The sequence below is a fragment of the Daphnia pulex genome, chromosome 11, assembly GCF_021134715.1.
Source record: "Daphnia pulex isolate KAP4 chromosome 11, ASM2113471v1".
Classification (NCBI taxonomy): domain Eukaryota; kingdom Metazoa; phylum Arthropoda; class Branchiopoda; order Diplostraca; family Daphniidae; genus Daphnia; species Daphnia pulex.
The window spans coordinates 1,772,896-1,782,340 of record NC_060027.1 but is presented as its reverse complement, the minus strand read 5'-3'; the positions used below and the strand labels follow the sequence as shown (position 1 = coordinate 1,782,340).

At 40.8% G+C, this 9,445-nt stretch overlaps 1 protein-coding gene and 1 long non-coding RNA gene across 7 annotated transcripts; one reads left to right on the top strand and one right to left on the bottom strand.

Annotated features, from left to right (window-relative positions):
* The first annotated feature begins 2 nt into the window (after positions 1 to 2).
* Positions 3 to 9,164, top strand: LOC124207791 (leucine-rich repeat-containing protein 28-like). Of its 6 annotated transcripts, none has more exons than XM_046605418.1 (8): positions 3 to 119; positions 219 to 355; positions 420 to 1,553; positions 3,421 to 3,471; positions 7,989 to 8,091; positions 8,246 to 8,480; positions 8,547 to 8,669; positions 8,908 to 9,164. In XM_046605418.1, exons 2-3 carry the CDS (start codon positions 221 to 223, stop codon positions 1,545 to 1,547), a joined length of 1,263 nt encoding a protein of 420 aa, XP_046461374.1. In that variant the 5' UTR covers positions 3 to 119; positions 219 to 220; the 3' UTR covers positions 1,548 to 1,553; positions 3,421 to 3,471; positions 7,989 to 8,091; positions 8,246 to 8,480; positions 8,547 to 8,669; positions 8,908 to 9,164. The 6 variants fall into 6 exon arrangements, 5 of the variants coding, with proteins under 5 accessions (XP_046461374.1, XP_046461373.1, XP_046461372.1 ...); XM_046605417.1 differs by having other exon boundaries at positions 3,388 to 3,471; XM_046605416.1 differs by having other exon boundaries at positions 420 to 3,362.
* LOC124207793 lies at positions 6,232 to 7,135 on the bottom strand. The gene is made up of 3 exons (XR_006880137.1): positions 6,856 to 7,135; positions 6,591 to 6,787; positions 6,232 to 6,529 (listed from the first exon to the last, which is right to left on the bottom strand). It is a non-coding gene; the product is annotated as an uncharacterized LOC124207793 (long non-coding RNA).
* Positions 9,165 to 9,445: the final 281 nt, after the last annotated feature.

Genomic DNA, 9,445 nt, shown 5'->3' with positions numbered 1-9,445 from the left:
TATGAAAACAAACGCAGGCGCCGTAGCAACCATACGCGTGGAGTCGAACGATCGAACGGATTTATTTTACGAATATCTGTAATCTAAATTTAGCACGAGCAAATAAACAAACCACCGAGGTAAATATAGAGATTTTCGCTTGGCCACTTGACGATCGGCCAAGATATTCAATAGAGGTTGTGCACATTGTCTAATCACCATGTATTGCTTGGATTTAGAAATGGTTCAGGAAATCTCAGAAAGACTTATCCTTCATTGGAACTATCGTGGATTTTCCTCATTTCCAGACGAATTGTGCGTCTGTGGTAGTCATGTGTGTGAGCTGTATCTGAAATACAACAACATTACACGCCTGGTGAGTACACACAAAGTGGTGGCCTCATTTCCCCGTTTAGACTCATTTTTCGTTCTTCTCACAGCCAGATTGGATTGATACCATGACAAATTTGACAAACATCTACCTTCAAGCCAATTACCTGACAGAGTTGCCTGAAGCGATTCAGTTTCTAACCAGTTTGAAGACGCTGGATGTCAGCCAGAATCATCTGTCCCAAATTCCAGCATCGATAGGGAAACTTGTGGAACTGAGGAGCATCATACTGACTCAAAACAAACTAAGTTGTCTGCCCAACTCGCTGGGAAATCTTCCACACCTCACAACACTACTTTTGAGTAGCAACAGATTAGCTCAGCTGCCAGATTCGTTGCACCGGTGCCTCCATTTGGAGACCCTCCAAATTGACTTCAACAACTTTACTAGTTTACCAAGTTTCCTGACACGCCTTCCACGGCTCCAGCGATTATCAGTCTGCTCTAATCAGCTTACACAACTGCCTCACCTACCCTTCGCCAGCTTGGAGCGTTTCCTCTGCGATAACAATCCCAACCTAACTTACCTACCTTACCCGCTGGCTTGCCAGATGAATCGACCGCCAGCCCTGCCGCTGGCCACTCGTAACGTTCTGCACATTTCTTGCCATGGATGTTTCAAGCCATCCGGAAAGCGAAGAGACCAAGTGCTGGCGCCCAATGTTCTCGTCAAAGATTCACCAGAAGGAGTAGCTCTCCGTTTCCTGCCGGATATTATCGACCTTCATGGCTCCAATGCGCCGCCCAGTTTGCTTGAGCTCACTTTGCGGTCCATTTGTTTGCGAATCTTTAACGAGCCGCTCGACACGAGTTTTGACCGGAAGAACCACCTCCACCACTTCCAGTCCAACTATCACCTCGCCTACGACCGACGTATCGGCGAATTTTGTCTACCGTCGACTCTAATTCAACTTTTGCGGGACGGCCCAGCCGCCATCTGCTTGTCATGTGGGGCGTTCATCTTCCGCGGGCCGGCTTATCCGGTCTTTCTTTCCAAATTCATCGTTGAAAACGAACGTGCCGTCCAGGACCTCCAGTCGGTGGTCTGCTCTTTACTATTCTGCTCGGCTTCCTGTTTCCGGACGGCCGCCGCAACTGCTGGCGCCGTGGCAGCTGCCGGACTTGAAGACCGACTCGATTGGGAATGCATCACACATCTCACGACAAGTACCAATTAGTTGGTGGTAAGATATCTTTGTCGGAAATGTTTTTTTTTTTTTGCTCCCTTCTCTTTCTTGGACCTCTATTTTTACTCCCGCCGCCGCCCCAAGTGGTTCCGAGTACATACACTTGAGTGATGAAATCCCGGGGATATTTTATCCATGGAGAGGAAGAAGGATGGCATCGGTCCCTATAGACAGATATATTGCGTCATTCGTGCTGGGGGGGTCGGGTGCTGCTTGCCGGATTAATGTGAAAACAGTTCGTCGTTGTTTACTTCTCCAAAAACACACAACTTTAGTCTCTCTACTTTATTTGTTAGCTTTACCTCCCGCCAGCTAATCTAATTGGGGGGGGGGGGGGGGAGCATTGTCGGTGTGCTGCTGCTGCTGCTGAGAAACGAAGTTGTAGTATCGCACTTGTATCGCCGAGCGAGATGAGAGAAAGTTGAAAATTGAAATTGCTTCAGGTGCGCGCGCGCAACTGCGATCGATAGCAAACGACTGCAACATATATATATATCCGAAACGCTGTCTTGGTAATTTGCTTTGAAACACAATAAATAACGATTTGTTGGCCGCCATCACCCCCTTAGTCTCTATGTACGGGAGTTAGCTATTAGTATTTTAGGTTTTATTTTAGTGGGCGCTCCGGCGCTTGCGGCGCAACATCTCTCCAACCCGGAAGCAAAAAATGTGTGCGATTCCCCTGTCGGTGTGGCCGACATTTGGCGGCCGCTTTTATGGCCGTTATAAATCATTTTTAGGACCGCTCAAAGTTCGTGTCAAAATGTCAACAACATCGGTCGTTGTTTTTCGCCGCTGAGCATGTAAGAGCTCTTCCAAAGTGAAAAAAAAAAGTTGGACGACGGAAAAAGAAAATTCTACTTAATAAAAAATAATAATAAAAAGAGGTGCCATCCGATAAATAAGCAACGCAATCACACCCCGTAATAGTTTGTCATTCATTTCAAAAGGCAGAAAAAGAAAATATTTTATTTCTCCTCTTCTTTTTTTCTGGGTTGTACTTATTTTTTCGGGAGGGGTTGAACAGCTCGTCCTGATTGAACTCTTGTGATGTACGACATGTAGCCCGTGTATTGGCTGCTAGTCATTTCTTCCACGTCGATGACAATGTCAAAGCTGGAAAAAAGAAGAAGAGAGAGAGAGAGAAGAGTTGGGCTTCATCCTCTTACGCTTCTCTCTCTCTGGTGCAATCTTTTTGAACATACAATGCCCCACGTAATGGCCCAGAAGGGCCTGTACTTTTATAGCGTCGATCGATCTGACTATATATATATATATGTGTGTTTGCTGTCCCGCTCGTCGCTGTGTAATAGTTATTGCCAAAAAAGTGATTTAAGTGACTTGCACAATAGAGCTGCAGCAGTACAGCTATCTCGCCTTGTAAATGCAATAACGTCGAAATCGAATTTATCTCTTTTTTTCTCGGTGATCCGCCAAAATGTTGTTCCAAAAGTCATTCGCAGTGCCCGTCCCCCCTTACATTTGTATCACAATGCCAAATGGGTACAATAGACAAATCTTGATTGATTTCCAGACCTGAGGGTATTAGCCTACTTTCGATTGAATTTGCTTTCCGTAATCTGTTTGAATATTCATCCACTTGAGATGGACGAATTTTTTCCTTTTGGGCTCGTTTGGAATTTGTAGATAACCTCGCATTGCTGCATAGCAATTTGGTCAGGCTTCACCTGACCCATTTTCTAGGTCCGTCTCAAAGAATTCTGAGCAGACAATCGACGAGGAATTTCGACTTTGACCTCTGTCAGTAGTGGGTGTAACTGGCATTGTGCCTGTAATAATAATATGGTAACGTGATTCATCAATTTTTCAGGGACAGATTCAACCGTTACATTTCTTTTTCTAGGACGACAGCATTGGACAAATTATTCATTGTACAGCGAACAGCTGATTGCAGGTAACGTCTTTAAATAATAATTACAAAAATCTAATTCTAATTCATCGATCGAGAATTGAAATATTGAATAATTTATTTCAAAATTAACAACTACAAGGGAGTAAGCGGATAAAGAATTTTTATTTTTCTACCCACATGGTTCAGTCGAAAATTTCCCGATAGGGATTTATCGGCAAACGACCCTGTCCTCCCACACCCCACCCCACCCGACCCCACTCTACCCACCTCCTACTCCGACTGTGCGACGACGTCTCTTTCTTCTACGGCTCGATAGCTGTTTTCGGGGTTTTTTACTCGATTTCTCTCTGGGAGGTGGCGCTGTTCCTCTCGGAGAGATAGGGAAACGATTTTCGTTTGGGGGGTTCCATTGTTCTTTTATGCGATTTGCGGGGGTTTTCGTCACGGTATTCAAATTGCCACCGTCTTGTAGAGGGGATGCTTTTACATTGCAACGTCGTGATCCCGCTTTGATTGACATAATGGGGTCGGTGTGATTTAAATGTAAAAAAGAATCGCTTATTTTTAGTTAGTTTTTCTCCCGACAGGTAGTTCTGACGCCAATCCATAATTCAAGGCCGACGAACTTCAACGCGGCCTTGGATTGGATTCAAAAACAAAACAAAAACAAAACAAGGCTGGCTGCTAATCAATCAACTGAACCAAGGCAAGTTTAAAGCAAAATGTAGTCAAATTTTAAATAATGTAGGGAGTATAATCCTTTGATTGTAAATTATTTTCCCTACTACGTAAAGCTGGTACAATAGCCGTACGGTTTTTTATATACCGAAAAGCATTCATTCATCATGGAGTCCAGGTATAATTAAATTCTGTTGGTCTCTTATTGAAATAAAATTGTCCTTACTTAACGAAATTCAACTTTGGATACATCAAAGGATGATTTACGATGTGATGGTAGAACAATGCTGGATTACCACCCTATAATTCTTGAAACTACATTAGTTTCCAATGCCAGTGGATCGGCAAGGCTGAGACTTGCAAACTCATCAACATCTGGAAAATGAAATTTGCAAATTCCTACAAAGATCCTATGCTTCAGGTGATACAATTAATTTATGTCAACTTTCTTTATTGACACGACAGCAACATTGGGTCTTGTATGTTGACATATTGATATAGCTGATGTGATTTTTCCACCAGTCCTGATGTATCAACACTGGTGCAGAGTCTACGACAAGCCTTGGCCCTTGAAGCTAAATTCCAACCAAAGCTTCAACTTCTGTCAACACTCAACAGCCAGCAATACAGGAGTAAGTATTCTGTAATGCTTCTTCTATTGAGAATACAAACTAATTTGTAATTTGTTGTTTGTATTTTAGGAAAGCGGTGAAATTATGTGTGCAATGAGGGATGGAGCTGCTCATGTTCTTCGCTGCATGAAAGTCTGGTATGATCTTCCTTATGCAGTTCTTCTGGATGCTCTCAACATGATGGACTGGTTCATGAGCCGCATGAAAGCACTCCTAAACACCTCTCATGCATAGCAATCAGCTCCTTCCATCTAGCAGCTTGCCAATGGGTGGAGAGGATTAAACAGAACAACATTGAGGTATCTTCCATTCAGAGTCCAATGTAGGTATGTTGACAGTTTTAATTGGCTAGTATTCAGGTTGTCTAATAAATTTGAATTAATAGATTGTTCCTGAACCTCAATATCTGGTAACGATATCTTAATGTAAATGTACCGCCGGAGACATCAACCGGATGGAAAAAATTGTCGAAGCCAAGATAGCTTGTCTACCCCAAAAAGAACCGGTCACGACCTTAACATTCCTCAACCTGTATCACTCACTTCTCTCGACGACTTTTTACCTGCCGCTCTTCAGCAAGAGCAAGACCTTCTTATTATTCTTTCATGCAAGCAGGAGACCATTTGCTGTGACGCAAAATAATGCTGCCTTTCCCTCATCTCTTTTGACTTTCGTCCTACTGTTTGTCGAAATAAAGTGTCACCAGCAGGCCATCGAGGTTATTATCAGAGACGTTTTACTAGAACTTCAGCGACTTGTTCAGGTATTTAGTGGTTGTGCTTGTTTGTTGATTCCAATTTTGTATTGCTGATATTTTACCTCTAGGTCAAAGATGACTAGTTGAAGGAGTGTATAAGAATGGTCACTTCGGCAATGGCACCTTACGATGGCTATGCCCAAAGCAATCCGTCTCAACGTCAACGACTTACCTGGAAGTTGTCCTTTTTCTACTATTTCTTTGCCTTCTAAACCATTTATAATAAGTTTTGCCTTTAGTAAAGCAAAATGCCTAGCTTTTTCTAGTCCTATACCACTTACTTGTTGAGCCTGTGTAAATTCGGGTCTCAGTGATACATGATTACCACTCTTAACAAGAAAACTATATATTTCTTTACTCACTACATCAGAAGTTTCTCCAAGTGTGCGGTCGAAAATTTTAGTCAAAATTCCCTTCATAGATAAGAGAAATAGAGCCGAAATTTCATCCTATAAACGTTCAATTAATCTATCAAAAATCTTATCTTTTTTAGGGTGATTATTAACCTTATATGTTATTTATATAAATTTAAATACTATAAATAATGGTTCGAAATTAACTGAAAAAAGCAACAAGACTTCTGTAATTTTACGTAATTTCGATGTTACGTCATGACGTCATACGTCGAGTATGACTTGATAACCACCCGAATCATAAGTATCGGCTTTGACCTATTCATGAACTTATATAGCCCACAATTATAAAAGCAAAATCTCCTGTCCTATTTACAATAAATGCTTGAATTGCCGCTTTATTTGCCGTTTCTTTTTTATACCAAAAACACTTTAATTCAGACAAGGGGCGATGGTAAAGAAATTATATAGTCAACCTAGGTTACAAAGAGATAAGTAAAGGTGAACTCTTGGAAGATTCATATCACCGCTTAAATGTTATTTCTCTAAAAGTTCCATCTTTAAGAATGTCATAGCTGATGTCTTACAACTGGCAATTTTCCTAACAGCAGTAATCATTTTAATACCAGAAAAGCTGCAGCATTTCTAGGTGTTGGAACTACTAGGAAAGGGTTTCCAATCTGAAAGTGAAAACTTACTATTAGACTATTTATTTCAAATTTAAAGTTTTAACCTACAAACCTTCATCAAAGTCAGTACACAAGGAATGTTCTCTGTGTTTAGTCTCTTGGTATCATAAGGATCATCTGAGAGCTCCACATCAGGTTGATATCCGTCCATGGTTGCTATTTTAATAGATGGAATTTGTGTTGCAAAAAAAGAGCCGATTTCTCAGCCAATGACACTGCATCATAAGGGTTCCCTCCACATTAAAGAATCTATTTTAATGCCATTAAAATGTTTCATGAGAATTTGTTGATTGGTGGAAATATCACATCAGCTATACCAATATGTCAACATACAAGACCCAACATTGCTGTCGTGTCAATAAAGAAAGTTGTCACACCCCATACTTTCGAGTCAAACTCGCGCGTAGGTTTCTAATTTTTGGGGCGGATTCATTTCGGTTAGCAATTTTTTTTCCCGTTCCTATTGTTATGAGGCTTTTTTTTATCCCTACAAAACGATTAATCGAACAAAAACATCGAACCCAAAGCTAAAAAGACACAAACTCCGCAAAAAAAAACCCTATCGGGAAACTCGCGCGCGAAGCAAGGGATCGGCATGCACAATTAATGACTTAACTTATTTATGCCAGGCATCGTCATCGACAATAGAAAGTTTCTCCAGTGCCCGACAGTAGAACTCCACTACGCGACAATAGAACTCCAATAATTTTTTAACTGTCGGGCACTGGAGTTCTATTGTCGGGTATTTTTAATAATATCTAAAAAAGGAGTTCTTATGTTTTTGGAGTTCTACTGTCGCCATACCGATCACACTAGCGGTGAAAACATTTTTGGTACTGAGGTACTCTATATATGTAATATTTTTAATGCAAATCAGTAATGTTATTTAAGATCTACAATATCACTAGAATTCAAAAATTCAATGTTGTGTCTCAAAAAAACTAAATTGCGTTTTTGGGATTTGAAGTGTCAAAGGTGTCCAATGGGGCTCTTCGGGATCTGTTTTATTTAGCCGATTTATCTGGCAACGCAGCATGGCGCCAGTCTTTTTTGAGGGAAGAACGGGGAGAAGAGGGAGAATGGGACGAATGGGGGAGAAGAGGAAACGTGGGTCCCCTTTTTTTTCGTACGCCCTCCTCCCTCCCACTCGTCCCATTCTCCCTCTTCTCCCCGTTCTTCCCTCAAAAAAGACTGGCGCCATGCTGCGTTGCCAGATAAATCGGCTAAATAAAACAGATCCCGAAGAGCCCCATAGATGACATAGGTGTTCTTGTTTGTCATGTGATGGCCGATTGTTGAGTCAGGGGTTGTCAAAAGTTTTCCTTATTTTTTCCATGAAAGTTACCGATGAATTCATCACTTCAAGTTTATTTCTGTGCAACTTGTTTGTAATGTGATTTAGGCCTATGTGTGTTTGATCAGCTTACATATTTATTATTTCAATGTGTAGGAAGGAACGCGAAAGGCAACTGAAACTACAAGTAGGCGAAGTAGCCTACAATCAATTCTTTCATTATAAATCGTCGTTCTGCTGAATGCTTCTATTAATACAGGTAAAAACCCATAACAGCTTAGTCACAATTGTGTGAATACCTAGATTTACATTTATAGTTAATATTCATCGTAATTATTTGGAGTATCTATTGATGTTGGTAGTTAGGAGAATGATCTGAAATTGCTAACTAAAGAATTTGTGTGTTGGGAAAGCTGCTGGAGTAATCTAGTGTCCATCCCCACTTGATTCATTTCGTGCCAGCTAGTGAATGGCGTGAAGAATTCGAATGAAAAGTTTAGCATTTAGCTGCTGCGTGCTGTCAGCAAGCAAGCAATCCAATTGATGTCCACCAGGTGGCGCAAGTGTCTTCAAGGCCCAAATTCGGCCATTTTGATTTCTAAAGCAGCAGAAGTCGGTCGTGACGTTTCGCATGATGAAAATGTAAAGGTATTCTTTGTTAATTTCTTAGGGTTATAAATATTTAATGTTAAATTTCGATGTGTAAATTTACAGGTTCAATACCAATTTTTCAAATCATCTAACTCGGACTTGAGTGCCTGTTCATTTTGCCGAAATGTCGTACCTCGTGTGTCTTGCTGCCTGTACCCGTACGTCTCGTCCCATGCAAAAGCAAACGTAATTATTTTTATCCAATTTCCTAGAATTCCTACTAAAGTACTTTGTTAATATGACTAGAGATCAATTTGCAATTTGAATACTTTGCCAATTCTAACTTCCTTTGTAAAATTTGAGATATCGGAGAGATCTGTTGGACTGCGTAGTTTGTCTTACTCCTTGTATTCTTTTGTCATAATGAGTCCTGTTTGTACACACTGTGTTTCCCCAATGGTAATTTTTTTATTTTCTTTAATAGGTCTGCTGTTGGTTACCTTGTTGCAGCCTGATGGTGTAAGATGTGATGAAGACTAATTGAACTGTTGTATGCAGCGTTGGTTCCTGTGTTATCCAGAAGTAGCTGTGCTGGCAGTTTCCTAAAGTAGCCTGAAGCCTGAAGTTGCCAGTGATATCCCGGTTGCTGACTTTAAATATTTTTCTCTGTTCTCATTTGTGTTATTTGCTTTGCAAGTGGTATCTCATGTTGCTGACTTTAAATATTTTTATCCGTTTTTATTTGTGGTTTTGCTCTGCCAGTGAGTTGCTGACTTGAATTGGTTTCATCTGTTGTCTTTTGTCTTTTTACTTGGGCAGTATACGACTGTGGCAAACTGATTCTATGTCAGTTTTGATACACTCGACAACTGCTAGATTAAATTCCGGCTTTCCGCACCAACAAAATAATAACGGCACATGTTATTATCGCGGTTGGGAAAGTCACAGGCCCCCCCCTCCCTGGGGGCCAAAAAATATATATGTGGTTGTGTTAAAATAAATAAAAGAATAATAAATATAAA

Excerpts from the sequence above, each read along its gene's own strand:
- LOC124207791 (XM_046605418.1), top strand. The coding sequence starts at position 221 with ATGGTTCAGGAAATCTCAGAAAGACTTATCCTTCATTGGAACTATCGT. Across the intron at positions 356-419 it reads ACAACAACATTACACGCCTG|CCAGATTGGATTGATACCAT; the intron begins GTGAGTACACAC and ends TTCTTCTCACAG.